We start from the raw sequence: 16,088 nt of genomic DNA, 5'->3' as shown, positions 1-16,088 counted from the left end.
TAGTACAAATGATTTAAATTATTTTCCCCACTTCAGACCAATGCCTGTGTAATGTGGGAGGTGTCAGCCAACCTCGGTGATTCCCCAAAGCCTGGTATGAACAGTTTTTTGTCTGTTTGCCTGGAGCAGCAAGAGCAACATACAGCATGTTGTGAAGGCAGCACAAGGAGCAACAGATAAAAGTGACTTCTTTAGCATAGGTCAAATGTTGGTGTCACAATAATGTGAGATTTTTGTACAACCTCCTCTGAAGCAGGTGAACGTGAGCGAAGCAGCCAGTTGTCGAGCTGCTGTCCCAACACGGTGTTGCTGCAATGGAGGTGAAGGTCCCCTCTCAGGCTGCAAAAGGTTGCAAGGAAACGTCACTGCCTGGTCAGAGAAGTGAAAGATGACAGCTCCCTCATCACCTAAATGTATCTTTGCCCCCCACGGAGATGGCAAATCCGCCGGGAACACGAAAATACAGATGTCCTTGTTGGAGAAGTGCTTAAGGAGGAGGCCTTGCTGGTGTTGCCCACCATTGCCCCAAGTTCCACTGCACACAGCACTGCCTTTTCCCAAGTGGCCCCTGATCCTCGGAGTCACACATTTTCTCCACCTTTCTGTGACCCGAGTCTTGAAACTCTGACGGGAGAGATGAAGAATGCTCCTGTCCCAGAACAGCCCCTCAGCCCCAAGGTGCAGAGGGACTGGGCACTCTTCAGAGTCTATAATAGGTTTTAGGTCCTTCAAAGGGAGCAGGGAACTCTGCGGACACCCAGCGGCTCCAACTCCTGACCCGAGATCCCATATAATACAAGAAGCCATCTTCACGCCTTCCCTCCACTTACCTCAAACGTGATTTCCAGCACCTCTGTGTACCCATCTCCATCACGGTACATGGAGGGGGGTGGGGTGGGGCATGTGTGTGTGTTACCTAAGCATGTGCCGTCTGGTCAAGGCTGGCATCAAGGTGCCACTGTGCCATTCGAGCACAGCCCAAGATTTCATAAGCAAAAACTGAAATATCATGCCGTGCGATATTACAGATAAGCTGTCCAAGCAAGACCAGATGGCACCACCCCGCCAAGGACAACAGCTATTAAGTTGTCAGAGTACAAACCAAAGTCAGCCAGCGCTGCTGAGTTCGTGCCATTTCAGTGCACGATTCCCAGGAACGAGGAACAAGCTGTCCCCAAACACCGCTGCAGAAACGCCCCTGGGGAGGACATTTGCCCACGGCCCTGTGAGCCGCAGGGTGTTCCCTGAGGAGTCCCAGTGCCACACAAGGGCTGGGCACAACGGCGTGTAACAGTACACACGTGTGTGCAAAACGTAACAGCAACCGCGCTTGCAGCGCTCAGTTACTGCTCTGGGGTGCCGTTTCCCTACTACACTGCTACTGGCTGGGTTGACTGCACTCCAGCCTCGGTGCTGGGTTGGAGATCACTGGGGACAATTCCTCCACCCACTTGCTGGTTTAGTCTAACACAGCAAGTTTTATTTCTGGGGGGGGAGGACGAGGACAAGGACCAGGGTAGCCATTTTAAGAAACCCGTAATTTCTGCTGATTTGCTCAAAAAAGGAACGTTGTTCAAAACGTTCAGCTGGTGACTTGCTCCTGTAGCTTCCAGAAAAGCAGCATTCAATTTAATATGTGAGACTCATAACCAGCTCACGCAGTGCAATAGTTCTCATCAGTTTGAAGAAAAAAAAATTCTGCTGGAAGCACAGGGAAGTAGCAGTGTCAATTTTTCATTAACCTGCAGCCACTGTCTCCATAGACTTACAGCTATAAGTAAGATTACTGTTATAATTTCTTCTGGTCCCTAAGGAGAGGGGAAAAAAATCTTCTCAAAACTTTTAAGGTCATTAAACCCCCCACACCTTTAAATTGGAGGTAGTTTCAGTTTACTTTCATATTTCAAAATCAAATCTCAGCTTCAGCCTCACATCAAAGCAGAAATGTCAGTTGCTTTGTTTCTATGTCTTCCATGAAAAGAAGTTCCAGCTTTTACATGAGCTGAATGCCAAGTAAACAGATTTTCCTGGGGAACAAACACATCTTTTTTTGTTTGTTTCAAACATGTGTAAATAGAGTCCCAGGAGCTGAGCTGCCTGTCACTTCAACCAGGTTTACACTCATGTCACTCCAGCTGGTTATTTCTGACCCACCTGAGGTCGGAACCACAGACATTTCCCTCCCTGCTCCTCCCCGCACTCATATCAAGCCCTTTCCCTCCGGCCTCATCCCTCAGCAAAGGGGAACCAGTTCAATATGCACTCCGTTTAAACCAGTTCAATATGCACTCCTTTTAAACCAGTTTCTGGTTCCTTCTTTTCCTTTTCTTCTGTTTCTGAGCTCTAGCTACAGAATCCCAGCAATACTTCGGTCGTCTGCCACGGTCACTGCGACGGATCTAAAACGCTTTCGTCAGATCAGATCAGTACCTGACAATATACGGCTACTATCAATAAACAGGGCTGTGCTGCTACATACCCAGAGTACACTAAAGACTGATGGTACCTATTGGCTCATGGCCAAGATTATGGGGGCAGGGAATGGAAACCAGAGTGGATTTGTAAAGGAAAATTACTTTTTTTTTTTTTAAACAGGAGGGCACCATCAGTCTTGAGATGTTGCTTTTCAGTACCAGCTTTAAACAATGGAGAGTTACTTTCTACAAAGCCAGAAGACAACAAAGAGGAGTACAATCCCTTAACATGCCCATCACCTATTAAAAAAACCCAAACAAACAAACAAACAAACCAAATCAAAAAACGCAATAGTAGATCAATGCAAAATTAAGAGCATTTAATGCTTGTCATTTCCAAATGGCTTGGGTTTATATCTCAATCTTCAGCACTTGTTTTGGGTGTAATAACTGGAGAGCACCAAGGGATGCATCACTGTATGGGTTATGCATAAATCGTAATTAAGGAAAATCCTCAAGTACAAGAGAAACCGCAATTTTGATTGGCCAAGTTACCAGAACCTATTGATAATTCAAATCACTCAAGTATTATTCAGTGTTTTCTTCTCCCTGCTTTTTTCATCTCTTGACAAGTTTACAAAGAAAAGAATGGAGCAGAGCTTAGCTGCGTTACATCCAATATGCTGCCTACACAAACGCCAGAGAAGCTAAATGAACCCCAGAACATATGGCACTCTGCTGACAGAGCTCAGAAACTGGTTCTGCATGAGCAACAAGGAACATCTTGAAACGCACAAGACATATGTGTTTTAGGAAGAAGATTGAAGTGTTTCATAATAAAACAGGACAAAGTGAAATACAAGTGCTGTATAAAATTTTAATTAAAAACTGGTTTTACCCCTCAACGTGAATATACAATATGTTTCCCAGATGGATTTCATATTTAAGTATTATCCAAACCAAAACCGTAAATGAGACAAATAAAGCCTTCAAAAATGGCACAGAGGCTAAAATGTACGTAAACACTAGATGACTGTGGTGAAAACAAGGAGGCAGACAAAGCAACCTTTTAGCAAATGTTTACTACTGGAGTACTGAATGAAATAGTTCAACTATAGTTTTAGTAACAACACAATCCGCTAAACATTCAAAAATTCAAGTCAGTGTAACAATGCAAATAGAAGCATTAGAATTCACCACCGTTCAGTGACGTACATGGTGCTTTTGTTACTTATAAGCTTCACAGGTTATTTTATACACTGATAAGTAATGGTACAGAAATGCATAATTCGTGGCGTGCCACGCATCAAACCGCTCGCAGTCACCCCTGCTCTCCAGCCTCCCACCTGGTGCAAAGCTCTGTTCCTTCAGCGGCATCAGCCCCACAGGGTTATGCAAATGCCTGACCACAGAACAGAAGTTTTGTGCTGCCTCCTCAGGATCAGTAAATTCTTACAAACCAAGAGGGATGGTGCTTCGCAACAGCAAACTCCTTTCCCTGAAGAGGCCAGAAGCAGGCTCAGGTCACCACTTCTCAGGCTGCAGAGAGCTCTCAGCTAGTCAGAAGCAATCCCCTGGAACTGAATGGCACCAGGCACCAAGGAGAAGCACCACCTCCACACAGATCACGCAGAGACCCATTACAGGGCCCTTCTGTTGCCAGCCAGCCAAATTGCCACCGCACTTCAGAGAATTTCTCACTGAAGACAAACGGGGCACAAACTGCTCGTCTTCGGCAAGCCAACACTGTAACAAAAGGAGCTACAGCCTCAGCCTTTAAGGGCTTTGGTTGATGATGTTTTGGTTTCTACTGCTTTCTCCATGGAATTCCATGCAACCAATGGGGCTTGTGATTAATATTCCTCTTTCTATTACACAGTAAACTATCAGGGGTTCCCGATCACTTCTCACAACACTGGTTTATCTGTTGAAACTGAAAGGAATTAGGCAAAGACCAGTTACCTGCTGCTACCTGACACCACCACCTACACCAGACACTGCTTCTGTCAGTGCGGTAGCTCGTGAGGACCACCCACAGAAGTGCTGTCTCCTCTCAGCTTCAGTCGTTTTCACTGGAACCAAGCAGCTAAGTTTCATTGATTTGAAAGTTTCCCCAAATTCCTTGACTACTACACGAATCTCTGGAGATACTCCCAGCACTCTGACATGGATCGCTCCATAACCACTGAAGTAATTAACATCACGGTAGGCTTTCCTATGACCCAGAAATTCCACATTACAAGACTGACGCAGTTAAGTGACCGCTGCTAAAAGGGTAAGAATTCTGTTGCATAGTTCAATGTTTCAGAAAACACTTTCAAGCTTAAAAATCAGGAAAAGCAGAATTATGTAATAAGCTATTCCTTGCACAAGGACTGAACAAGCAGCGATTCCTTCCAACTGACTTTTTCTAACAGACCTTTGGCACGCCACACAAACTTTTCCACTGTCGAGTTGCACACACCATTGCACCCCTTGCTCTTGGGAAAGAAGAACAAGTGATGCGATAGATGTGAGTGGTGCTCATTAGTGCATATAGCAGACAGCACTAAGACATCAGGATGGCAAAAAAAATATTTGTATTAAAAAAAAATAATTATGAGAGCAATCTGCATGAGTCTGATGAACCCGGATCATGCAGGAGACAGAAGCAGAGTAGGACAGCAACTGTAAAGATTAGCTTCTAAAAGCACATGTAGTAAAGCAGTTCATTATCTTTTTCAGCCATCTCTTAGATTTAATAGATTTCTATCTTGATAAGATTAAGACTTGCTTAATAATTGTCTGATTAAAACATAATAAACCTGGGAAAATTAAAATAAAGCCTTTTACTAACCTGGAGATGAGATGGGACTTTTCACCCAGGCTTCCACAAAATAATTTCTGTAACGTTCACCTCAGGATCCCAAAGCACTTCACAGTCATTTAATTAAGCTTCAACAGAGCACAAACTCCCCATTTTACAGCTGAGCTAACAATGAGAGGGAGTCTGGAAAAGACTATTTAATACTGAGGAGAGTTGAATGTTCTCTTATTTTACCCAAAAAATAGATTCCCAACACCTACAGGTAGATTTCTTTCTCCCCTCACCACTTTGGCAGCCTCCAAAGTAACAGTAAAATTCAAACATGTGATGCACAATCTAAAGAACACCTTCATTGTCTTCCAAGCTGCCCAGATTTGGAGTATAAACACTGCCATTCATCCATCTTACAAAGCTGCCCCTGCCTGACCCCATCACTCCAGCCATCCCTATGCCTCTTGTCCCCAGTGGACCAATTTAAGCTTCCCTTCCTCTGGCTGAAGTCTTAGATAAGGCAAATCATTACGGAGTTTGACATTTTTGCCTTTAATCCACAACAGGTCTATTTCCAAAGCCACTACTACTCAACAAAGGATGTGCATTTCTACTGAACACCGGCAGATAGCTTGTCTAAAGCCACCCCTAGATCCTAAACTATACCAAGTTATTTGTAGGAATGCGAGAAGGGTGCAAATAGCAAGCAGATTCCGACCTATTAAAATGAAAGTGATTAAAATATTGCACTGATTGCACGCTACAAGCAACACTGGATGCTGACTAGGATTTGGTGAGAATACTCATGGTTGTAACAACTTGGGGAGGGCATGACAAGGAGACAGACTACAGAAAAACACTAATTCACTCAATCTGGCCCATTATTTCTAGATTTGAGTAGGCAGATTTCCTTTCGGAGGTAAAATGACGGGGGTGGAATTATACCATCCCACTGTCACTAACAGACCACTTTGTGGATGGCAAAAGATAAGGAATGAGCACAGAAAATGCTATTTAAAGCGTCACTCAGAAACCTAGAAATTTGCATTTGATAGAAGGGATTTAAATTGTATTAGAAGGCAAGGTGCACCAAACAATTACAGTTTATTACTATGTTGGTTCACTGCCTGAACCTACACTTATCAGATACTGCAGTAGCAAAGGAGCAGCAGCGCTCAGTGCACTTGAGCTTGCATGCATATTAATAGAGGGTTAGCTGAGCAAACAGGGAAGGGGCCAAATTCTCCTGAAAATAAAGTGGCTTGCAGATTTTATGGACAGATCAGAGCAATTTGGGTCTTAACTCCAATTTCAGAGAAAAGTTTTCCCTTAACCAAACCAGATTTCTAGCACAGTGCTTGGATGAGAACACTCTTTGCTGTTATCACAGCATATAAGCTGTGGAATGACTCTGACCCAAGAGAAAAACATATCCTACAGCAGCTGATTCAGGAAGACATTATACACACTGTCTCCCCTTGCAGCTGGAGCAGGGCCAAAGACACAGAGACTATGCTTCATTTCTTGTTAGGCTGCATACGAAAGCTACACTGAGAATATTCATACCAGTCAAAATTCAATAGATGACACTTTTTTTTTTCTCCCATCCAGTTTTCACCTTTGACGAAAAATTTTTAATCTTTGATGAAAACCTGAAGGTTGCCATACTACCATTAGCTAGGGGAATCAAACAGCTATACCCCAGCCACTCCTCTAGACCACCTGAAAACATTACCCTGCTTTTTCACAGTGGCCTCCAACCTTCCTCATCCCCTCTGCGTCTGGAAGTCATGGCAACTTGTGTCCTTACTCATCCATTCAAAAATCCCCAAAGCCTCAGCATTCAGCCTTCCTATGCATTGAACAAACAGGGACTAAGATCTCCTGGATTGCTGGGGAGAGAAAAATTGAACAGTATCTATATGTCACAGAACCAGATTAGACCAAAGGGGAGCAGCCAGCCTTCAGAAGACCGTAACTTTTACTACGCTATGACGCTGGTGAGGGAAAACACAGAGAATATTGAATGAAAGCTGTGGGATACCATAAGAAGAACACTAAATCTTATGGCTCAAACACACACAGGAAACTGCACCAACCTTCAGATTGCAGTAGATTCATTTTAAACCAAAAGCTTGGAAAGTCTGTCTCAGAATGTGCCCTGCCTATTTAGGATCCATTTGAATACATCCACTTTCCCGAACAGAAAGGAAAAGGAAACTATTCCTTTATGGACCAATATGGGGTCACAGACGCAGGCTAATGAATGAATACCAGGTCCTAGTAGCACAATACTCCATGGCCCTTCAGCGGCAAAGCTTGGGTAAATTTTACTTTTCACTTCTGCAAAAATAGTGTACTACTACTTCACAGAGTGACTCAACACTTACCCGCAGCATAAGGCTTGTGCAACTAATGCCCTTTGAAAGCACTAATGTGCTAAGTGGCATCAGGGTCAGGAAGTTATCAGTGTTAATCCACTTCAACTGGTTTCACAGTTACAAGGAATAGAAATGTCTATATGCAAGACACTTCCTCCGAGAGCCCCCTTTCCTGAAACAGAAGCACACAGCCTTTCAATGTGCTTTCCCACTAGCATAATTGCTCACCAACTGCTTTCTCAAATCAATTATGTTGTCTCAGCATTAAAGGATGGAAGGCAGAGTAGACCAACTTTTTGTTTATCTAGGCATGCTGGCAGGTTACAGTCATATGTTCTGCCATCTGTACTGCTGGCTTTATCCTTTATCCAATCATAACAGGTAAAATGGCACTGGTGTAACTGAATCTGCTCGCTCAGTCAGGGAAGGAGCCAGAACAGGCATTTGCTTTTTCCCCCCATTCTGAAAGGAAGCAAGAGATGGACACTCTTGCCCTTTTAAAACATTCCGTTTTTCAATAGATGGGCAATTTGCCCTGGTCTGCTAATGTGGGATCTGCTCAATGCAAGGCTGAAAAGGTTCCATCCCCAGGGAAAGCATCGAACTGCTGATGAACATTTGGTGGCCTTTAGCAAAAACGATGCGGTTTCTGCCAACAGGATCCCAGCAGACTGGGAAGGACAGGCTCCAAATTAGGTGGGATTGTGATGCAGGAACTTCAGAAGGCCTGTACAGGGTATATGAGGAGCTTGCTGACTAGCTCCAGTCTTTCCCCCTCCACACTCTTTTCTTATTCATATTTTTTAAAATTACAAGTGTATTGGCAAATGTCATGACTGCATTCAAGAGAACCTGGAAACATTCAAATGCACAGTGTTTGAAGATAACCTTTCTTCCGACACAAAGGCTGCTAGGCTGGGTGGGTTTCTTTTAAAATTTGACAGTATTAGAAAAATTGTGACTAAAGGTGCTTGAAACTACTTTGAAAGCACATCTATAGGTCAGTATCAGTTTCTGCCCTTCTCAAAAATAAACAATCCAAAGGCAATTTTCTAGAAAACAATTCCCTTTGGCCCAGATGGGACACTTTTAAATCAACACTCACATTCACCTTCCTCTTTACACCCCCGCTCTGAACACTAGGACATATTGCTTCTTCAACCAATTCTAAGTTACTAAATAGCTTTAATTATTTAGTAAGAATTGGCTGCAGCTGAAACCTGAGTTTAACATCAGATAGGAATGTCCAGCAGACCTATTAGTCTTCAAAAGACTATCTTTTCATAGTCTCAAAGGAGCAACACCCTCTTACTGAACCAGAGGAGTTAGTTGCTGTTGGTTTTTTGGTTTTGTTTTTGTTTGTGGGTTTTTTTTGTTTGGTTGGGTTTTTTTGTTTGGTTGGTTTTGGTGTTTTTTTGTGGGGTGGGGAAAAGGGGGAATGTTAAGAGTTTCCTTTTGGCAACCCAGGACAAACCCCCATTTCTCCAAAACCCTGCCCAACCATAACTGTATGTTAAAAATACAGTACAAACACTGGTTACATAAAAATAGTTTTCATTACAAATATGAACACTGTGTACTGTGCATTTCCAGGTCAATTGCTATCAGGAGTGTGGGTTTTGGCCTGAAACAGTGCCAGAAGCTTTTTGGTACATGTTTCTGTAGATTTTCTCAAGACTTTCTTCAAAGATCACTCTGTGAGGCTTCCCTTTGTATACAGCTGCACGACTAGACCAATATTCACCATTATCCAAGTGTCCAGCAGTGTTCTGCTGCACTGGTAAACTGTCAAAAGAAAGAAAAGAAATAACAATCAAATCAGGATAAGGAAGGGGAATCAGAAGCACAAAACCAGCAGAAATCCAAATGTAGAGCTGCTAAACACAGATTACCTTTCACTAATTGAAACAAAAACTACACTGCAGCTACTTCTAAGAAATGGGAGCCCCACGTCATTTGTTCACGCGAATTCTCCCCCACTTAACCTGAGTGCACTTGATAATACCTCCCAAATAGAAAAAATTAATTTTCCAAGAGCATGCAGTAATTTTGCTATATTTTGATAAGCAGTGTGACTAGGCACTAAGCCTATGCAAGAGCAACATTTTTGTGTCCTTTGGACAAGGAAAAAAAGGATTTTTGTGTCCTTTGAAGGTTAAAACGTAACCACAAGCAGCTATTTCAATATGAAGACAATCTATCAGAGGTATATTAAATTACTGTGGTTGCAGCTGTAAAGTGCTCTATCGGAAGCATCTTGGATTAAGTATTCTACCAAATACATTATGATATAGTGGCGATTGAGTGTTCCTTCCCCACCCCATCTTCTGTGTCACTGTTTTAATACTAAACACAAATACAGTCTCATATTTCAGTTGGTTTGAGAAATTATTCCTAGATCTATGAAGTGAAATCTATTCTCTGAAAATCACTACAAAACACTGACAAATCTGAAGTATGTATTTCTAAACTTCATGACTATTCGCCTTCTCTTGAAACTTTCAAAACAAAGGCTTGTGTCATATAATGAAATGAGCCATATTAATTTATTAAAGCATGAAACTAGTAGCTCAAAAAACATAAGCAAAAATGGACTACTGAGGTGACATTTTTCACCTCTATCTGCTCAGAGATTTAGGCACTTCAGACACTTAAAAATTAGGACTGAGTTATCTTTAGCCTTTCTTGAGCATTCTCAGCCTGGGAAATCAAATTGGAAATGTGAAGCTTACAGTGACCATCCTCACTTCGGAAACAGATTGCATTTCACAGGGAAGCTTTATATTTTCTTATATATATATCATTTATTAATCTACTATGATCAAACAGTACTTAAAACTTTGTCCTCAATATCAGTAAACACCTGTAACAAAATGAAAGAAACCTTATGTCAAAGGAATCAGAAATATACATGTTAGCTGCATCAAGACACAAGGTTTTCACTTTAAGAATGGAAAATGGTGATGGAATAAGAGGAACGTGCACGATCAGTTTTCTAAATTCACATTTCTGAGCTTCCACTGTCCCATGGAAAACAAAAGAAGGAATAGTTTTTGCTTTTAGACTTCTTACATTCAAACATTAAGGTGATGCCAACCTTTACCGCACAAACCAACAACAAAATCTCTATGTGGCTCCAGTATCAAAAAGGGAGGAAGGCCACTTTCACACTTTTTCAAAAGAGCTTCAACATTCAAAGTCAGCCAACAGCACGAAGCAAATTTAAACCTGTTTATCATCCTGGAGAGAGTGAACTGTGCTTCACGGTTTGGACACAAAGAAACCAACCTACCAAACAGCAAAATCAATAGGAAAGTTATACAGGCCTGTGTTAAATGTAGACAAGTCAATACCCTGGCGACCCATCAACAGCTGAAGTTTTACCTCCTCTTTTCTGCAGTTTGTGTTACTTCATTTCTGATGGAGAATTCTGAGGCCAACAAAGAGGCACAGCACTAGAAGTGGCACTTGTAACTATAGAACAAACAGCTCTGACACTCTTCTCCTTGGAATCCATTTCCTGCAGTCAGCCCTGTGCTTGCCTTTTCTTCTACTAAAAGCTTAATCTACCCAGAGACACTCAAAATCCAACCACTTTAACTGCAGTAAAGGAAAGACTCAAAAAACAGCAGTAACTTTTACAAGTTCCTTATTCTGGTACTGACAAAGACTTAAAATAAAAGACACAAGCTTTATTTTCCCTTCTCTTTTTGGAGGGGTGTGTGTCTGTATTTCCATTAGCCAGCCCTTGCACATGAGATACTTAGCACTGGTGTGGACAAAGATACAGCCAAGCCAGGGAACAGTCCCTCTCATGTCTCAACTGGAAACCAGCTGACAACCTGAGCTAAGCAATCTGGGAATTACACTCACAAATCATATTAACAGCAGGATTTCTGCACGCAACTCCCTGCTCTGAAATACCTGTCATATGCTTTTGTTCCCTCATACATCTCCTTTAAGAGTCCCAGAAGTTCTTTTCTGAGTGAATCATATACTAAATATTTCACAAAACACGGACCTTTTCCTTACTCCCAGTGGTTTTCAATCATCTGTGTACTTTACTGCCAACATTTGGTCGACAGTACCATGTCCTTCGATGAACTCTGTCTCTGTCCTTGTGTCCTGTTTATGAGCACTGTGGCAAACACTCAGCAATCAGACTGTCCTTGAGTCCTTTTATGTCTCGCCCTTCCGTGAATGGGCCTACAGCTGCTGGCCTCTAAACCCAAGGAGCAGTCCTTCCCCAACCTGAGTGCCACATTTCATATCCCATCGCTTCATGATTCTGTAGTATTAGGGTTTGTTTTTTCTTTTTTCATGGTCTGCAGTTTCAGCATCAATCTCAAAGTCCCAAAGCTGCCTCAAAACAAAAACTTACACTTTCTCTCTCACAAACACATCCTACACAATTTAATTGCAGCAGCTGTCAGAACAAAGGATAAAGGACCAAAAAGGCTACACGCAGAAAGCAGGAGCGAGCATGGGTATAGAAATACTAACAACTGCAGCAGCAACTTCACATACATGTGCAAATCTGACTTACTAGATCCCTTGCAACAAATTACAGGAATTTAAAAAAAAGCCAACAAGTCATAAATGAACTTTTTAGAGCTTACTAATTGCAAGTAGAAGTTCACTATGATATGCATATTGAATTACCCTGCTTTCAGTGGTATGCAGTGCTGGTTTGGGAAGCCTTTGTAACAAAATACCGCATCACATTTAATTATCAAAATAAAACCTCTTCTTCCTAATGTCAAGACTTTTCAAATTTAGCAATACAGTTCTAGAACCTCTCTCTTTATATTAAGAAGAACAGAAAAGCCACACAACCCCAAAAGATGTTTTACATTACTTAGCATCTTCCCTCAAACTAGTGCCCCAAATGTACAAAATACTGTGTGCATACATAGAGAACATCAATGTTAACTTCTATTACAGAAGTTGTCAAAATCAACTCAATTGGTGTCTAAAGTAAAATATGAAGCCCTAGTCATATATGTGAGTACACAGAATAATTAACCTTCGTAATCCAGGTTTTCAAGGTCTCAGGTTTTCAAGATGTCTTCTGAAATATGGCATGCTGAATTACTAAACAATACTATATATATTTGCTGGTTTTTTTGAAGATGCTTATCTCTTCCAAATATAGGTTTTGTAAAAAAAGAATAAACCAACAAAACAGCCCCAAACCATATTACTAAAACTTCGATGTATTATTGCATTCCTATAGTTTTAAGGAAAAATAACCATTTGGTTATTTTTAAAGTGAATTTGCTCTCTGCTTGATAAAATCCAAAACCTACTGCCCAAGGATCAGATTGATGACCAAGTCTAGTTCCAAAATCAGTGTTTTATGAAGACTATATTGACACAGTGCCAAACAGTATGAAAGGCGTAATTATAGTTAACTGTATTTTGCTTTCAGGTGAAAAAGCTCAGTAGGATGAACTCCTACAGAAGCCTTTCCCCCGTGCAATATATTACATAGATCAAAATAGGAAGAGAATTTTTTAGCTAAATTTAAAGGGCGATATTATGAGTATGACTGTTCTGTCTTGGTCAGAGAAAAACTCCATACCTGCTTTGCAGTTCCCTCATGGATAAGGGTGCTTTATGTGAAGATTCTCTTGTCTTAGTCAAGTCTCCTTTTGACGAGTTACTCTCATCCTAAAAAAAACCCCAAAAAACAAACCAGAGATCAAATTCTCATTACCTTGGTTTCTGATTACAATGATCTCAGTTCAAAAATGCATTCTTTCCATTTAGTAGAAGACTATTAAAGTACTTACATTTCTTGGGGGAAAAACAGACAAAGTGTAATGAGCCAAATGCCATTTATGAAGAATTTTAATTAAGTTCAGTACAATTCAGCTAATAATTTTCAGGTAATAAGCTGGAAAGAATTTCTAGACAGTGTAGATCTAGAGAACTACGCAGACAGCACAAGCTTCGATAATCCCCAACAAACACATTGGCAAAATGTTATGAAACCTACTGCTCACTGCTTTACTTCTGTTTCTTGTAGAAAAGGGGAAAGAGAACCTAAAACTTATTATTTATTAGCTTTTATAATGAGCTACCATTATCTATTTAATGTATTTCACCAGGCAGAAGCATTCTACACATCTGAATACTTCGATTCCATATACAGGGCTGAGAACATACTTACCCCACTTTAAAAAATGCCTACGATATAATTTATGACCCTTCAGTGGAGTTGTAGAAAGCAGTCTTACCTTTCAAATGCTATCTAGGCATCAGTTAACCCATATTTGCCCTCTTAGGTAAGTAAGACAGAAAACAGCTCATCTGAAGGGAGCCAGTTGCTCACCTGAGACAGAATAGTAGAAATTCCACTACACACAACCACGTTCACTCTACTCTGAAGAGCAAAGACACTACTTAAGAGGTGACACTAAGTGATGCTTTCAGCAGAAGCCAACTGCTGTAAGGATTAGTAAACAAAATCACCTGGAAAATCAACTGGAAAAAAAGACGGCAGTAAAAATAATCACACTTGCTGGTAACAGAAAACTGGGAGAAAGACAATAAATATACTGGTAGATGGCAATAAGATGCAGAGCAAGCTGAACGGCAGGCATATGGATGAGGAAAAACCTAACACAATTTATTGTGGTGAAATACAAGGTAATAACTGTGTTTGTAAACAGGAAAACTCTCTTCCTTCAGCAGTCACAGACTACAAAGCACTCAAGAGGAAATGGGGTACAGTGGTAAATAAAACTCTGCAGCATTTGCTAGAGGCAAATTATGTTCTGGAAAGCAAAAAAAAAAAAAAAGATGGAAACATTACAATACTGTCAGAATGTCACAGCAGAAAGTTACGGTGGACACCCTAAGGAATCTGCAGCAGAGCTCCAATCACACTATTTTTACAGAGCACTATGGAAAGAGAATTTTGGAAAACACAGCTGGATGCTTCTGGGAATGATTATTTAGCATGAGGCTCTTCAGAATGAAACAGAGTAAGAGATAATTTTTAACCTTTCGAAGTTTGGAAGAGGATCCAGACTAGAGCCAAAATCTACTCACCACATTGCCAGTGCACTTGCCTTACTATTGCCTCACTTTCAAGATGAGCCATGTACCTCATCCATCCACTCTGTAGCAACGCAGCCTAAGTTTTGGGCCATTTCGGGAAGAACAACCAATCCTGGTGTATTTTACAGTACCCACTGCAAGCAGACTCAATTTTTTTTTTTTAAGCAGGTCAGCTGGTGTTAGCACAGCTTTCACAAGTTAGCTGTGTGCAATTATCAAACACCGTGAGACTTCTCTGTAACATCCTCCCACTCCTTTTGCTCAGTGGAAGGAAATGGAGTGAGAAAAATGGTCCTTTTCCAGCATTGTTCTGACCAGGCAGGTAATTAAATACTCAAAAATCTTACCTAATACCTGATATCTGGATTTTTTAAGGCAGAAACATGAGGCTTTCCAACAGGAGAGGAAACAGAAAGGCATCACCTCTGATTATTAATCCATGTGAGTATTCAGCAAGTGTCCAATACTGGAAGTGACAAGGTGTGCTAACGGAAAGCCAACAGAAAGTACCATGCTTCAAGAATCTAACACCATGCTTTGCAGTTTTGTGTGAATTTGTGCAATATTGCAGGAAGAAGGGAATACCAGCTTATGTGTAAGTCATTATAGAGTAGAATGTTTTATATTATACAAGTAAAATATGTAAACAGGAAGAAAATGATCAAATTCTCCTTTACTCATTATGATATTTAATAGTCTTTATGGTTGTATGGAGAGACTGTGTAATAGCCATCCAGCTCTCCTAACAAACCAGTAAGTCTTATCATAAAATCATGGTCCACTGTTTAGGGAAAGTAGTCAAGGACCACTGGAGATAGTTCAGGCTGCGCAAACTTTCATTATGTGTAAGTGCTGGACCATCATGAAATCCCATTTGTTAAGTTCACTGAAACAACAGAGAAGCATTTTACATGATTTGTACCTATTTTGGGGTGGCTGAAACACATAAAAATGCGATGGGCATCTTCTATTTGAAAGGCAGCAGCTCACAAGATCATAACATTCATATAAAAACTCAGGGAGGTACAGCATGAACTAGATCAAACAGTCTTAGCATGCACAAGAAAAGGTTTTTCAGAGTTTAAAACAAAAAGCACAACTAAGCTAAAAATGAAGATTGAACACAAATGAAAAAATAATCAGATTAAGAGAGCACACAGGCAATGCAAGGAGCTGCCCAGATGGCTAAATGTGGGAAAATAAGTAAATAACCAGAGACTTCAGAGCTAAGGCAGATGTTCTTCAGTACATCTTGCAGCAGCTGACTGAGAGAACAACCTTCACTTCTGCCCCAGCCCCCTGCAGTGGTTTTATGTAGTCGGTGGAGTCATCCCATCCCAGACAGCACGGCCCGCGTGCCAGCGTACTAGTGCTACGCCTGTCATTTCTGTGCTGAAGTCGAGGCGCGGAGGCCAGGGCTCTCACTTT

At 41.2% G+C, this 16,088-nt stretch overlaps 1 protein-coding gene across 1 annotated transcript in view; it reads right to left on the bottom strand.

Annotated features, from left to right (window-relative positions):
* Positions 1-3,271: 3,271 nt before the first annotated feature.
* Positions 3,272-16,088, bottom strand: part of SPATA6 (spermatogenesis associated 6) — a 45,857-nt gene continuing 33,040 nt past the window's right edge. Inside the window, 2 exon segments of the mRNA XM_080407646.1 lie at positions 3,272-9,377; positions 13,177-13,265. Coding sequence (XP_080263772.1) covers positions 9,197-9,377; positions 13,177-13,265 — 270 coding nt within the window. The 3' untranslated portion in view covers positions 3,272-9,196.

Source organism: Falco punctatus, assembly GCF_963210335.1.
Source record: "Falco punctatus genome assembly, chromosome: 11".
Taxonomy (NCBI): domain Eukaryota; kingdom Metazoa; phylum Chordata; class Aves; order Falconiformes; family Falconidae; genus Falco; species Falco punctatus.
Note: the sequence above shows the minus strand (reverse complement) of the source record. Positions and strands in the feature narration are given on the sequence as shown.